We start from the raw sequence: 15962 nt of genomic DNA, 5'->3' as shown, positions 1-15962 counted from the left end.
CTCTCTCGCAGACAGAGACAGTGACCTGGAAATTGGATTTGGATTTGAAATCCGCTGATTTAAAACAAACGCCTTTCAGCCTTGAAAAGATCCTATGCATTTACTCTCTCCCCCCCCCAAAACACCATTCTCCATTTGAATTTTCGCTGCCCCATAGATCTTCATCTTCCTCTCCTCCCTCGGGTTCGGGTCCTCCGATTTGCAAAACCCCGGATCTTTTATATTCTACCCATTCATAAATCTCTTCTCTCTTTACTCAAATCTGTTTTTATGGAGCTCTGATTACCGCTGGTAAGGAGGGAAACTTTCTACCCAGTTTTTATTTTATGCTTTGTTTGGTTGCTGAGAAAGTGAAGGAAACTAAATCTTGAAGTTCTTTTTGGTACTGTTACTTCAACACCGGAACTTCTCATTGTAACTTAGATTTAAATAAGTAGTGTGCTTTCTATTTCACTACCCAATGTGTGGAGTGTTGATTCATTTTCCAAATTTTGTTTGCTTGTTCCTGCTGTGAGCAGATCAGTGTTCAATGACGGATTTGCCCCTTGAATGCGTGGAGATTCTCTGTTGGTCTAATACTAATGTGTTCTTTTGCTTTGCGTTTTTTGATTGTTGGATTCTTCTGATTTGATTTTGAAACTTCATTTGCTGAAACGGATTTCTGTGTGCAAGCGCTTTTCTTTTTTGTTTAAAGATGCCGTATTGTTTGTTTGCTGATATAAGTGGAGGTAAAGTATTAGAAAATTAGAAATTGAAGTGGGTTTTCACTTACGTCTCCTGTTGGCTGGGTCTCTACTAACTTAAAGAATTTAATTTGATTGTATTTCTAGTTTTCTTATCTGCCTAGTAGATGCTAAACTAGTAGGTATTTGCTGAAATATTGTATTAGCCCCTTAACAAGTTGCCTATATGGTAATCTCACACGTTTGTTACAGACGTTATGTGTCCTTATTTCTGTACTTTAGCTGGAAAGTGGAAACTCTGTTTCTAAAACAATTTGCGTTTGAGCAATGGTTTGGTGATATAATTAATGGGTTTGGTTCTGTTTTGACAAAAAATTTTGTAATTTTGACTTGCTTATCAAGACTGGAGTTTATGGTCATCTGAGTTGTTCCCTTTTCAGTAAGACCGCCAGTCTGAAATTTCCCTGTTCAACACATCTCTCTTCCGGAGTCAAAAATATTTGTCACAAGTATCATTCTTTTTGTTGTGCAGTATCCAATGGATTTCAATAATCTTGTTCCCATTGATGGGCTTGAAAAAGCCCATCAAAATGGTGTTCATGTGCAAAGTTCTGCCTCTGGGGATGGTGTTGTTTCAAATAATGTAAACGGGACTATTGAGAAAATTACAGATTCTACATGGCCAGACGAAAATTTAGAGATTGCATCTAAGTTGGAAGACAGTGCTACTAATAATTCACGTGGAGGCGAATTCAGGGAAGGATCAAATTTACATGTAAGAAGCAATGGATTCACTGGTTCTAAGGTAAGTAGCATACCAAGATGTTTGTTTGGTTAATATATAAAATTAGGGCTGCTTATAAACTGATCAATCTGTCATATATAGGAAGGGGACATAAAAGATGCTGAACATTCAGATCAAGTCAAATCGCTGAAGGGTCTTGGAAGGAGCAAGAACGAAAAGCCATCAAACCTCAAAAATGTCTCAGCCACTCAGACGAAGAATGGCAAGGATGGAAAAGTCGCCAGGGCACCTCCTACTGTCTCAAATGGTTCAGTTACATCAAATTCACAGTCAAAGCAGCCTTTGAAAATCAAAGCATTCAATCATAAGCAGGTTCAGGCATCAAAGATATACATTTATATTATTAAAGTTTCTTGAATGTCTAGGATGTGGTGTTTACCATCTGCAAAGTTGCTTATGTCGCATTTGATTTTGTCCATTCCTAACAGCATTCTGAGAAGTCTGATGTGACATCCTCTGAAGGCCACATGTATGTATTGTTGTTTGCACATATTAATGTTCCTCTATTAATTACGAGAAGAGAAAAGAGGGATAATGAGTGGCTAATTTGATGTGGAATGTTTGATTATTTTTCAGTATCTGTTAAAAAATTATAAATCACATTTGTTGATAATTGCTCTTCTATCCAGCTCTTTGTGAACTGTGATTTCCTGGATACAGGGAGAGGACGAAAGTGAAAGCTTTGAAAAAAGGACCTACCACTAAAGCTGAAGAGGAGCCACAAACTCCTACGTATCCTTTTTATTTGAAGGTTTTATAATTAATTTCTTCTTTTGGTTGAATATTTGTGATCCTCATTTATGTCTTTATATTATCATTTGTAATTTGATCTTTTTAAGTTCAGTTCATCCTTAATTACCTTCTAGAAGTCCCACTGCAGACGATACCAAATCTCGTAGAGTGGGTACACTTCCAAATTATGGTTTTAGCTTTAAGTGTGATGAACGAGCTGAGAAAAGGAAAGAGGTTTGTTTTATTCTTGAACCTTCTTGAGTCAATATGTGAGCTTCTCCGACAAAACTTATAGTTCCAACATAATATTTTACTATTATTGGACAGTTCTATTCTAAACTCGAGGAAAAGATTCATGCCAAGGAAGTAGAAAAGAATACTTTACAAGCGAAATCCAAGGTATAAAATTATTTAAGGTTTCAATGGACTCTGATTTGTGTGTGAATTTTTTTCCTATCATCGGCAAATTATCAATCCTCTTACAGGAAACCCAAGAAGCTGAAATTAAGTTGCTTAGGAAGAGTTTGAACTTCAAAGCAACACCAATGCCTAGCTTCTATCAGGAGCCTCCACCACATAAGGTGGAGCTAAAAAAGGCAAGTATTTCATGCATTTTAAGTGTTAGTGAATTTACTCAAAGGCCTAAGTTGTTCTAGCAGAGGCAAGTGAATGGGACCTTCAACTGCATGTTAAGGTTTTGAAATTTGATGTACTGGATTTATGGACTACATATAGGTTCTGTTGTGTTTAGGATCCTCATCTTTCTAAATATTTTTTTGCTAGTTAGTGAAAATTCTGGACGTAGCACATTCCTTTTCTGTAGTTGGTGAAAATCCTGATATTAGCACAGTAATACCCAATTGGCAATTACATCTGTTTGTTCTTCTTTTTCTTCCTTTCTATTTTCTTGATCTTATGACCTCATGTCTGTCTCATTCTTTTAGTTTCACTTGTTAAATTTTGATAATTAGTGTTGAATGGTGTAAGCTACTATTCCGTGTTCTTCAGAAATATGCACATTGTTTGTGTTTTATTCTTCTCATTGTATCCACAAGGGCGGCATAATATTTTTGTTGCAATATGCATGTTTTTGTCGTGTATGAACCTAGGACTTTTAACATCATCAGTATCGGCATTGTACCCAAAAATTCTTGGTGTATACCGTGTCAATGTTTACACTTTGTTGGGGCATTAAGGATGCCAGGGAAAGGAAGAGGAGTGGGGAAAGTAAAAACGAAGAATTGAATGTTTGAATGTGTCGCTAAAGATTGGAGGAAGTTGAGCTTCTTTTAGAAGGTTCGTGTGGGAAATTGTCAGGGTAAACCTCCTGATACTATCAAGATTCTTGGACTAATACGTGGGCATTTCAACTAATTAATTAATCTTACAACAGATATAGCTATGTGTTGTAGCTCCAAGGGCATACATTTTGATGATCCATGTGGTTATTCCCGTCTCTTATGCAGCGGCAATAATGTTGCCGTTGGGACTACCATCCCTTTGAAATTATGTTGACTTTGGTTTCTTTTACTTGCACTGATGCAGATACCCCCAACAAGACCCAAATCTCCCAAGTTAGGCCGAAGGAAGAGTTCATCTCCTGTAGATCCTGAAGGAAACAATGGCCAGAGTAGTCGACCTGATCGGCTAAGTTTAGATGAGAGAATGTCTCAAAACAACTCTGTCAAAGGACCTTCTCCTGTTCATTCAAAGAAGCCACAGCGAAAGTCCCTGCCTAAATTGCCTTCTCAGAAAAGCAGTTTATCCAACGCAACAAACGATGAAAAAGCTGCATCATCTAAAGCAACAAATGTGGAAAATGCCACCTCGTCTAATCAATTGAATGAAGATGCATCTCCAACCCAAGAGGTTCCTATGGCTGTATCTAGTGAAATCCAGTCCCACAAAGATGAGGAGCTAGTTGTTGGAGAGGAAGGTCAGCCTAATTTAGTGCAAGAACCTATAGCATCCGAGTGTTAATCAGAGCAACATTAGAATCGGATGCGCTTACATAGGCCTTGAATCGGTGTCCGTAAATAAGAGTTCAAGACTTGAATCATCTCACAATGGAGCAATGAAGGATATTACAGTATGGATTGTGATGTCATGTTTTTCAGTAGTCAGCAGCATTGATTGTTTTGTGTGCCTGCTTTCAAGGTTACTGATCTTCTCATTAGGATTCTTCATTCTGCTTGCAGCATTGTGTGTTACCATTTGCTAAATTTACCTTATTTATGTTGTTAAGAATCCTTTATCCGCTTGCTTATTGAAAATATTTTTGGAAAATTTTGGAGAGTCTGCATTCTGCTGCTAGATAGCTTGAGATCAGAATTGCTGTCCGTTTGAACCCATTCTATTGAACAATTGAATGTTGATGTTGAAGGCTGGCTTGTTCTGTGGTATCATGGGAATCCTTGTCTTCTTTCTCCTTGCATTTATCATAAAATTAAATTTTAATATAAATAATAGTTCCTAATTAGGTGTGGCTTATGGGTACTCTGTCTTGGACGATTCGCTCTTTCCGTAAACTTTGGAAATTCTTATTTAAACTCTATCAATTCTCATTTTGAATAAGAATTCAGTTAGTACACGTAAGAAAAATTTCTTGATATTAATATTAATTTATTAACTTAGTGTAATATACTATGTGAAGACAGCATGAAGATGGACATGGCATGTGAAGAAGAGTGTACTTACCCTAGAGAAGACCATTAGAGACGACATGGTAACTACCCATTAGGCTTTAGCAAGTTAAGTATCTGTTGCGACAGAATATAATAGAAGAAGAAGAAGAAGAAGAGGATAACCAAAGGACGAACAGCCTTAAAAAGAAAAAGTTAAAAAGAAAGAATATATGCATTAGCAAAACCATATAAACACGACAAGAATTGAATTAATAGAAGGGATACATCATAAACCCTCTTTCTATTATTAATTATTGATTCTATCCTCTAGATATTTTATATTTCAATAGAGAAAATGTTTTCTCAACATCTCCATCTTCATCATGATGAGATGAGAAAAGAAACAGACTTTCAAGCCTCCTTTCTTTTCTTTTATCTTCTTTTTGTTTTTTCTGGCCATATATATCTATTAGAGAACACCAAATCAGGATATATTTTTCCAAGCTTTAAGATGTTGCAGTCAGATGAGCATATCCATGTGAAATTTTGTGAGATGGTTCGCATGGAGACAAACTACTGAAGTGAACTCCTTTCTCTTCATTTCCCTCTCCTTGGTCCTCTTCCTCAGCATCCCACAGGAATCGAGCATAAGATGCAAGAACATAACTGCGAAGAGCGATAATATCAATTAATTAAGCATTATAGTTAAGAAATTAATTAATCAACTTAATTATTATTATTATTATTATTATTATTATTGTTATTTTTTACCAGTTATTAGGAGAGGATTGAATAGCTTGATCAAAGTAACTCTGAGCACGAGCACCATCCTTATGGTTATTCCAAATGAGATCTCCATACATAGACAGAACATTTCCATCTCTTGCATTTGCTACCATTGCCCTTTCACAGAGTTCCTCAGCTTTCAGAGTGTCACCTCGTACCTGAAATACGCATCATCCCATATTCAACATCAAATCATGATGATCAAATGGAAAATAATAATAGAGAGAAGCAGAAACCAAGAATACATACCTCTTTCAAGAATTTGGCATAGTTTGCAAGAAGAAGACCATCTGCAGGATACGTCCTTATCATGCTTTGATAATATTTATCCATGTGTTCTGAATCCCAGGACGACCCATCACCTCTGCCGCCACCGCTGCCGCGACGTCCACCACTATTGCCAACACCACCTCCAAGTCCACCACCCACGGAGACCATTTCCATTTCCTCCACCTCCTCCTCTTCCTCCACCTCCTTTACATCAGCGAGAGCCACCGACGACCTGTCAGAAAGAAGAGACGCAGTTTCCATGCGCACGCTCATCCCTTCCTTATCATTAACGACAACAGCTGACCTAGGACTTTTCGATAATATGCTTTCCTTGGCTATGGAGAAGAGCCTAAGCTCGCCTTCTGATGATGTCCGTTTAAGGCTTAAGGAGACAGTCCTCGACGGCGAAAACTTGGGACCGAGATCAGCTTCCTGAGCTGATAATTGGCAACCATATGCAGCAGCAGCAGCATTAGCGTAGGTTTTCAAGATGGGTGTAGAAGTGCTTCTCAAAAGCATATTTTGTGATCTTGTTTCAGCTTTCTTGTTCCTCCTCTTGAAACCTTGTAATGGGTCTCAGATACTCAATCCTATATAGATTCCATTAACGAGATGGGAAGGTGGAATAAATAGATAATAAGAGGAAATGATGCGTAGCCGTCTGATTGTGATTAAGAAGAAAGAAAGCTTCTTTTTCTTGGCTGACTATGCATCGACGTGTAAGGTCGGTAGTGAATTTTGGCCATGAAGTTGAATTTTTCCATTTTTTCTATTTTTAATATGGAGTGACGTAGGCCATTTTATCACCGTTGGATTTACATACCAATATGCAGTTATGAAATCTGGGTGGTCCAATCAAAATAATAATTTTTTTTTGTTTTTCTTTTCTATATAAAAATGACTAATTTTATAACGTTTGGTTACATTTTATAACAAAGTCAAAAAATATAAATATTCTATTCTATTTGATTAAATTTTATTTTTAGAATATAAGTAAGAGTTAAAATTTAATTCTTTTAATTTCAAAAAATATTTTTTAAATGAAAAAGTCATTTAAAAAATAAAATCATGCAAAATATTATAATAATAGTTTACAAAAATTTAATTTATTTAATGCGACTTACTATTGAAACCTAAAATAATCAATGAAATTAGAATGAGTGGTTAAGGATTTTGTATTCCTTATGAATGGAAAAATCCTCGTAACAGGCCTTTCTGGCTCTTAGAATAAGTAGTTAGTGATAGGGATGACAATAAATATGGTATAGGTGAAAATCATTTTATCTAAATACGAATTTAATTAAAATTATTAAAATTTGAATTCGTCTTAAACTCAATTAAAATTTATTTTTAACTAGTCAAATTTATTTCAAATTCGATTATTGTTATCTGAAAGAACTCGAACCTATTTAATTTTATATATTTTAATTAATATTTTACATAAAAAATTATTTTAATTAATAATTTATATTTTAAAATTTTAATAATTTATATAAAATAAAATATATAAAAATTTATAAATATTATTATAAAAATATATATTTTATATTTAATTAAGTATTTATATAAACGAATTCGAGTAATAAATATTCAATATGTAAAATTTAAACTCGATCTGAATCCATCATGAATATTATTTTTTAAATTTAAATTTATCTCAAATTGATTATATAATATCCAAACCTGTCTTGTTAGGTCAAATCTAATATCCATAAAAATTTAACTTATGACCATTCCTAGGTGGTGAGTTTCAAACTCAATACTTTTCAACTTTTTATATCTTAAAAGATGAAAGAAAATCAATCAACAACCTCTTATTGGCAAAATTTATCTCATTTAAGATGAAGAAACCATTTATTCAACATTTTATTCTGTTGGTCAAAATATCTTTACCCAAATGAATCCCCACATATTAGATAATCATTGTCTACAACAAGATGTGAAGCCAAAGCTACAACACACTCAAAAGTCAAAGTTTTGAAAGTGGTTGGCCACTTTATCCTTGCTTGTTGGTAAAGCCTATGTTTGGGAATATATATATATATATATATATATATATATATATATATATATATATATATATAATCACTTGAACGCTTATCAACTAATGCAAATCCTTGATTACATTCCAACAACAGATCTCAAAAAATCACCTAATGGATGTTCTCTAGAAACCCATATAGATGGAATTTATTTTTTTAAATATTAAAAATATAGCAAAGCGGGATTCAAAGAAGAAATAAAATCTGCGAATCAATAAAATCTTTTGATTTTTTTTTATATGTTATTTGTGCAATTTTAATTATTAAGACCAATTATCGAGATAAGATTATGCCTAATCAAAGATTAATTATTAAAAGTCAATTGTCTCGAATCTCGTCAAAATTATCGACTGCATACGTAAACTTTCTACAAACAATAATCCCTTGAGACTGAAGCATACAACACAAAGGGTGGAAATATTTTTCATTACACAAGTAGTTGCAAAATGCAGTTCCTGAAGAAATGAAGCCTGTAAAACAAGGGCTTTGGATTAGAAGAGGAAAAAAAACAACCCCTCCTTGAAGTAGAAAGGTTGTCATGGCAGACTCTATAACCTGCTGCCATGGCCAAAGCCCACGACCACAAGGCACTATCTCTCGAACTGCCAACAGCACCCAGAACTTTTTGACTCTTGTGTATCCACCCTTTGGAGAAAACAGACCAATCCATCACGTTCCAAACATGACTACAAAAACATGGAAGACACAATGGACAGAAGGCCAGAGCTAAAACACCAAGTTGTCAAACCCTGAAACAGGAAACGATGAAAACCTAAATATCAGAACCCAGTTCATTCTCAGAGAATTATGGCCATGACGAAAGAACCCCGACAATTTCGGAGCTAAAATACTTCTAACAGGTTTCTGATGAACAGAAGCCTGCAAAAAAAAAGAGAATCAACGGCCAAACTCCCAGGAAAAAGGAACCGTGTACCGGAAAAAGAAAACACCCATGGCTGATGGACCCAAAAACTAAACAAGCCGCTGCTACTCACAAAGCTGACTAGAATCTGAAGCTATGTACTTTGAACCCAATGCATTACGTTTGCCATCCTAATTCTGGAATGGGATTCTCTCAGCATCCTTCCATTCCTAGGAAAGGATATCACATCTCCACAACCGTTCCAAAAGCAGGTCAACAGTGCTGGTGCTGATAGTATTGCAGTGCTGGAGATTCAGTCCTAGGAGAGTCCTACCCATTTTCACAAGGGCAGATAAGCTCTTGTCTGATATCATAGAGCAACCCGACACTGAAAGGATCTGGAGATTGAGTTGGTTTGAATGAGCCATGACCACAAGCCCAGAATCTGAGATGGCACAATTTGAGACATCAAGTTCACTGAGCAACAAGCAGTTCTCTGCAATTGTGGCCAAACTAGCATCAGAAATTTTCCCACATCCTTCAAGATTCAGCAATTCAAGAGTCCAACCATGCTGCTGAGTCATTGCCGAAACCACTTTGTCAGACAAATTCACACAGCCACTAAAATTAACCTTTACCAAACCAGCCTCACAGTTCTCAAGAAATGGAATAAACCCAGCATCAGTTACACCCTGAAGTCCACTCAATTCCAGATGCTGCAACTGAGGACACAACTTCCCCAAAAGAGCCAAGCTACCATCACCAAAACCTGGGCAGTTCCGGATGCACAATGAACGAAGGGATTTGCAAGGAGATGACCAAGTTAATTCCATATTTAGATCCCTAACTCCCAAGCAGTTCATCACAGCAAGAGCCTTCAATTTTGCACCACAGTTCAAAAGGGAACCAAAAAACCCAAGTTGAGTAATCCTATGGCACTCCTCCAACTGCAGGCTCTCCAGTGACTCTGCAGCTTTTACAAACGAGTCCAGTCCATTGTCAGATAAGAATACACATTTGCGGAGGCAGAACTGCCTTAAATTTGGGCAACCCTTCCCCATAGCTGCAAGCCCAGTATCTGTTACTCCTCGGCATGATGTAACTGTAAAGGACTTCAACTTCTGTAAGCCATGGCCATTACCCAAGACCCAAAAGCCCCTTTCACTCACATTTGGCAGGCTGGTGAGGACAAGATCAGTAACTGCCTTACCATAGTGTCCAACCACAGCTAGAGACACATCAGTAATGTTCAAAGCCTGGAGCTTTATCTTTGAAAGAGCATGTGTAGAAGATACCAGGCTTGCAATTCCTTGATCCCCAACAACTGGGCAGTTCTTGATTGAGATGGATTTTAGGTTGGTGCAGCATCGGCCAACAGATTGCAGACCCTCATTCCCAATGTTTGAACAAGATTCTATAGTTAGATCAGTCAAATTTGGGCAGTTCCTTGCAATTGCAAGCAAACCCTTGTCAGAAATTGCAGGACACCCACAAAGATCAAGCTTTTCCAGCATGTGACAGCCATTAGCAATCTCATATAGACCTTCGTCACCAACCACAGGCAAATTCCACAAGGAAAGAGCCCTAAGTGAAGGGCAGCCACGTGCAATTGCCCTCAGGCCTACATTTGTCACCCCATGGCCAGAATTGTTTCCACGGATAGAAAGCTTGCCCAAACCCCCTCGACTAGCAGTTCCAACCGCAATAGCTGCAAGTCTAATATCTGTGGCCTTCTTCCCCTCCAAGCTCCTGGAAAGGTATCCCTCACCCTCAATTTCTTGGTCTTCAGCCTCAGATTTCACCTCACCAGCCTTTTCAACTGATTCATTCAACAACTGGGTAGTTTTCTTGCTGCAGAGTTCAGCCCTGGACATATTGCTCATAAGAGAAAGCCAGCGCTTTGAAACACAAGCACAGGCACTCCTTTCCTCTCCTCCAGGCAAACGTCTGAAGATTTCAAAGAGACATTCATCTGGAAAAACTTCAATAGATGCCTCCCTTTTCTGCTCAAACCTTTCTCCACTGAAAACAAATGGAGCACTGATGCGAGACCTCTTGCAGGAAGGAAAATACACATCCACATGACGACCAGGGGACAAAAAGAGGCTAGGCTCCTGGGGGTTTGTGTATATTGACCCCCCAGGGCAAAAATCATCATCTCCTGAGAAACCAAAGTCAACATCTTCCATTAATTCAAGAAACCCAATCTACAATCAACTCAATTTGATAAATTAGCTTCAATAATTTTTCTGACTATCCACAACTACAATTAATACCTTCTACAACTACACAACAACAAAATCTTCACATAAATGAAAGCAAGAGAAACTATTGAAGATTCACATGCTTCTAAGTTCTAAATAGGCAAGTTAAAACAAACAAGTTTTGTCAGCAAGCCGTTAATCTCTACTTGCATCAACTGCTAACCTCATTACACTGGATGACATAATTCTTAAGTTATGAATCCAATTCAAAGTATCAGACCACAACGTTTCTAAGTAAGGCAAGTTATAGTTTAGAATATTAATCATTATCAACAAAATTACTTGTAAACAGCCATTTCTTGCCACTATTAACACCTATTGGTGATGCAGATCTGTTATCTTTCCAGTCAAGATCTAAAATTAGGAAACTAGAAACACCATGAAATATTACCAACGATTAATTATCTAATATAAAACCTCAAAATTCTGGTTTTTGCATCTTTAAACTGATTCGAAAATAACCTCTATATTTTTCGATCAGGCATGTCTAAAATGATAATCATGCAATTTTAGTATATTTTATTTCATCCATTAACTAAAAAACCAGAACTTTCAGAGAACTACTAGGCCGACCTTATCTAAATCTCCATCATAAGATACAAAAACTAGAACAGAAAACAGAATCATATCAATAAACCATTTAAGAACCCCCAACTACTGTAAAACAGCTACCACCTTAAGAAAACACACCTCTTTAATTCTAATAAACCTGATCTAAAACGAAAGACTAATAAATAAAACAGATTAGCTATCATATTCAAGCAAAAATGTAGGTTTCAGTCTGATCTACCTCATCACACAATAATCCTAAAAATCCCAGTCTAAGAGATCAATAAATTTCAAAGCAAAAAATAGAAAACCTCAAAAACATAAGTCCAAAACATGAATCATGACCCCTCATCCAAAATTCAGGGGAGGCAGAGAGAGAGAGAGAGAGAGAAAACCATGTAGTCAACAGCGAAAATGATCTAAAATAATTAAGAGCTTGCTTGGTTCAATCCCATTTCATAAATTTTTGTGGAATTCAATTGAATTGGTTAAGAGCTTGTTTGGTTCAATTCTATTACATCAAATTTAATGGAACTCCACAAAACTTACAAAAACTAAAATACCCTTATCAAAAACTAAAACTTCCTATATTCTATTTTCAATTTCTACCAAACAAATTCAATTCATACCGATCAATATAATTTATTTCAAATGAATTTCAACTAGAATTCAGTTGAATTTTACAAAATTTTATAGAATAGAATTAAACCAAACACTATGTAAACCCACGTATCTGATCTACCACGGGATCAACTAAAATAGCTCGAGAAGAGGATATATTCATCTAAAAAGGAAAAATCCAGAAGCTTACCAGCGAATCCAAAGAGCTTAGACATGAGTTGAGCTCCAAAAACGCCGGGAGGTAAAATTCACACGGTCCACCGAGAAACCCTCCAAAGAGAGCAAAAAAGAAATACCCAAAAACAATAAACGCTAACAAACCAACGTATAGAACTTGAAAACCCGAATGCATGAGAGAGATCAGAGCTACAAGGACATGGAAACCCTATGATGTAGGGCAAAAAGAGAGAGAAAAAAAAGATAGACGACTGAATGAAGAGGGTGAGCTGAGCTACTCAGCGCCTTTATGCAGGTGAAGTGCGGTTTCGGTCCATGACAATACACGCTATGATAACCCAGATACAATGTATCTGCAGACACCAGATGGTGGTTTCCGTTTTCGTCTTTGGTTTTGGGGGCTGTTTGGATGCAAGGTTGTGTTTTGGGCTGTTTGTTTTTGAGGTTGTGGTTATTTTCCACACGTAATGCAAGGTCTTATAAAAATTAAAATTCTACTATGGTTCATTGAATTAATATCTTATAAATTTTAGTCCATAGTCAAATAGATTTTTAATTAACTAATTTTTCATATATTTAATTTTAATTAAATAAATTTAAAATTAATAATATTAATATAAACATTAAAATTAATTCTAAATTATTAGGCAACATTTTAATTACAATATCAGAATTATATTTTTTTATTTAATTAAAATTGATATTCAGATAAATTCCTTTCAATAATAATTTCAGAATTTGAACTCTAACCTTTCAGGTGAAATTTTTTAAAATTAATTTTATTAATAATTAATTCATTTTTTATTGTGTAATATAATAATAATAATAATAATTTTTAGTATTTAAAATTAAAGTAAGGAACTATTTGATGATTAAATATAATTATGGGAGGATCAAGTTGAGGAATTAAAATGAAGAAATACAATTGTAGACATAGGAATTGGGATAAAATCCATGCATGCAACAAATGGCCAACCATATATACTACTCATTAAGCAAAGCTACACACCATGTGATTGTGAACAATTTTTTTTTTTTCAATTTTTTCATTTTGATATGAATAATTTATGTTTCATTAAATTAAAGAAGTAAATTTAATTAATATAATATGTGAAATTAATTTATAATATTATATATTAATAGTTAAAAACAAAATAAAATTAATGGACTCAAATATAATTGTAGGAATTTCCTATATATATCCCACCTTAATTATATGTTTTAATTAAATCCTTGTTTCCCTATAAAATAATTTGATCCTTGATTAAATTAAACTCAAATTCATCAATCAAAGGTTGATTTAATTGCTTTAAACAACGTACATAAAATTTGAAAAAGTAAATATAAAATTTTTGGAAATTAGATGTAATAGTTTAGAAAATAAATATTAATAAAAGTAAATGATAAATTGACTGCTAGAATTTGATTTAATTGATTGGTTGAGTAGGGCTTTTCATGTTGCTACTCATATTTGAAAGAGTTTGAAAAATCATGCTCTGTAGTTGATGAGCCTGCCACTGCCTATAACTTCTTTTAATTGCTGCCACATTTGTTAATATAATTCTTATAATATTTATCGATAGACCCATGATATCCACGAGTTGATAATATTATAAAAATTGATTAATTATTATCCCACCCAACATGCATATATAATAATATAATATAAAGAAATTGATGCCACCAACTCATAAAATTTTGAAGCGCAAGCATGTTTATCTTCTCCATTTGAATATATTCTATTGCATCCACTTGGCTTCCATCTTCCATCATGCACATACTAAATCCATTTAATTTAAAGGTTGCTACTTGCTACTAGCTAATGTTTTTCACCTTTTAATTATTTAAAATATTATATATATATATATATATATTATTTAATGATTTCTTAATTATATAGTTTTTTTTATTATAATGCATGTGTACAAAGACTTAAATGTGTATTATATAATATATCAATATATTTATAATTATTACAAAAAAGTTAAACGAATGAAATATAGTAGATGGTATTAGGTTATATATAGTTTATAATTATAATTATCATATGTATATGTATATATATAATTGATTATTTATTATAGCTTTAATTTGATTTAATGTTGATTTGGTTATTAATATTTGTCACACCTTACCCCTCTGTAAGGCATAACATGATCCCGTAGAATACCTAATGAACTACCGCACTTCATCTACCGATAACTCATTAAGTACCCTACAAGGGATTTTAAAACAATTTTCTTACTTTTGATAAGTGGTGAGCATTTTCTAATAGGTATTAATCATTTATTTTAAGTTGAAAACTAGTTAAAATTTTTGGCCCATTTTATTTTTTCGCAAATTTTATAAAAATTTTGCCAGGTTTCCGTCTATATTTTGAGAAAACAGTTCTTCAAATACCTGAAAAAAAAAAGGCACTTCCAATAATTTTTCAACTACTGCTTCAAATTCATACTCAATCTCAATCAATTTCTCAACACATTTATCAACTTTCAAATTTCAAATCCACTATCCAATGATCATCAAAATACCAGCAATCCAGTTCATTCAAATTAAATAAAATAGTTCCACTCATATTTCATTAGAGACAAAACAATTTATATATATACATCGTTACAAATTTTACATCAACGAAAATTCAAACTAAATTTTTATTACAAACTTCATATAAACTTTGTACAAGCTGCTCAAGACCCATTTTACATGTCCATATATTTATGTGCAATACATACATCAAAAGAAATATTTACAGTTAGGGTATAAATTATACCCAATGACTTCAAGCTGATAGCTCCTCACACCTCAGCAGCTCAGTCTGCTACTCCTCTAGTATCTAAATCTGCGACAGCAATAAAAACTATCGCTGAGTACTAAGACTCAGTGGTGCACAACATATTAAAATGATCTTTATGTAGAAATAAAATCACATTTATTCAAAATCTGAACTGAGCATGCGAGTTAAACACAAAACATGCATTATGAGATTTTGATATAAACAATTTCATTTCAAGAATCAAAAACACATTTCACAAAACCCACAGTTAGATCATGCCATTCGAAACAAATAGAATCTCAATAGTCAGAGGCTAAAGAGAAATCACATCACAAGGCTAGCTAGCTCAAATATATGGATATCCATTCACATCCTCTTCTACTGGCACACCTCAACACTTCTCCAGAGAAGGAATCAAAATTCGAAACTAATTACCCCCACTAGTTGTGCTAGTGAGGTGTTCAAATATATGGTCACGACACTGTGGTTTCAAAACTCATCTTAACAATTTGCCAAACATTGTCATTTCAAATATACACAATAACTTTCACAATTTAAATCAAAATATCATAAATAAGGTCACAATAAACTTTCAACAATTCAAAGCAAAAGTAAAATGCATATTTCATTCACTTTATCAATAAACTTTAAAGCATAGTGATGTTGTGCATAAACCTCAAGCGAGTCGCCTCTTGCCCTTGACTCGGTTCCTCGGGTTCTTTCCCAGTATTCTTTTCGAATGAAACACACAATTTTACAGTGTTTCAGCACTAT

General features: G+C 34.5%; 3 protein-coding genes across 5 annotated transcripts; 1 reads left to right on the top strand and 2 right to left on the bottom strand.

Annotated features, from left to right (window-relative positions):
- The first annotated feature begins 92 nt into the window (after positions 1-92).
- On the top strand, positions 93-4506 carry LOC110654038 (protein WVD2-like 5). Of its 3 annotated transcripts, none has more exons than XM_021809900.2 (9): positions 93-291; positions 1216-1488; positions 1570-1800; positions 1917-1957; positions 2149-2220; positions 2358-2454; positions 2548-2619; positions 2706-2816; positions 3766-4506. In XM_021809900.2, exons 2-9 carry the CDS (start codon positions 1222-1224, stop codon positions 4198-4200), a joined length of 1326 nt encoding a protein of 441 aa, XP_021665592.2. In that variant the 5' UTR covers positions 93-291; positions 1216-1221; the 3' UTR covers positions 4201-4506. The 3 variants fall into 3 exon arrangements, with proteins under 3 accessions (XP_021665592.2, XP_021665590.2, XP_021665591.2); XM_021809898.2 differs by having other exon boundaries at positions 2355-2454; XM_021809899.2 differs by having other exon boundaries at positions 93-382; positions 2355-2454.
- A 620-nt stretch (positions 4507-5126) lies between these two features.
- On the bottom strand, positions 5127-6550 carry LOC110654039 (uncharacterized). The gene is made up of 3 exons (XM_021809901.2): positions 5880-6550; positions 5616-5788; positions 5127-5510 (listed from the first exon to the last, which is right to left on the bottom strand). The coding sequence occupies exons 1-3, from the start codon at positions 6417-6419 to the stop codon at positions 5351-5353; spliced, it is 873 nt and encodes a 290-aa protein (XP_021665593.1). The 5' UTR covers positions 6420-6550; the 3' UTR covers positions 5127-5350.
- A 1790-nt stretch (positions 6551-8340) lies between these two features.
- On the bottom strand, positions 8341-12686 carry LOC110654040 (EIN3-binding F-box protein 1). The gene is made up of 2 exons (XM_021809903.2): positions 12429-12686; positions 8341-10965 (listed from the first exon to the last, which is right to left on the bottom strand). The coding sequence occupies exons 1-2, from the start codon at positions 12451-12453 to the stop codon at positions 9035-9037; spliced, it is 1956 nt and encodes a 651-aa protein (XP_021665595.2). The 5' UTR covers positions 12454-12686; the 3' UTR covers positions 8341-9034.
- Positions 12687-15962: the final 3276 nt, after the last annotated feature.

The sequence above is a fragment of the Hevea brasiliensis genome, chromosome 4 (genome assembly GCF_030052815.1).
Source record: "Hevea brasiliensis isolate MT/VB/25A 57/8 chromosome 4, ASM3005281v1, whole genome shotgun sequence".
NCBI classification, from domain to species: domain Eukaryota; kingdom Viridiplantae; phylum Streptophyta; class Magnoliopsida; order Malpighiales; family Euphorbiaceae; genus Hevea; species Hevea brasiliensis.
This window is presented reverse-complemented; position numbering and strand designations above follow the sequence as displayed.

Coding starts and splice junctions, on each gene's coding strand:
- LOC110654040 (XM_021809903.2), bottom strand. CDS start 12,453: ATGTCTAAGCTCTTTGGATTCGCTG. Junction 10,966..12,428: donor TAAGCTCTTTGGATTCGCTG/GTAAGCTTCTGG, acceptor TTGGTTTCTCAG/GAGATGATGATTTTTGCCCT.
- LOC110654038 (XM_021809898.2), top strand. CDS start 1,222: ATGGATTTCAATAATCTTGTTCCCATTGATGGGCTTGAAAAAGCCCAT. Junction 1,958..2,148: donor ACATCCTCTGAAGGCCACAT/GTATGTATTGTT, acceptor TCCTGGATACAG/GGAGAGGACGAAAGTGAAAG. Junction 2,620..2,705: donor CTTTACAAGCGAAATCCAAG/GTATAAAATTAT, acceptor ATCCTCTTACAG/GAAACCCAAGAAGCTGAAAT.
- LOC110654039 (XM_021809901.2), bottom strand. CDS start 6,419: ATGCTTTTGAGAAGCACTTCTACACCCATCTTGAAAACCTACGCTAAT. Junction 5,789..5,879: donor ATGCCAAATTCTTGAAAGAG/GTATGTATTCTT, acceptor TGCGTATTTCAG/GTACGAGGTGACACTCTGAA. Junction 5,511..5,615: donor CAATCCTCTCCTAATAACTG/GTAAAAAATAAC, acceptor CGCTCTTCGCAG/TTATGTTCTTGCATCTTATG.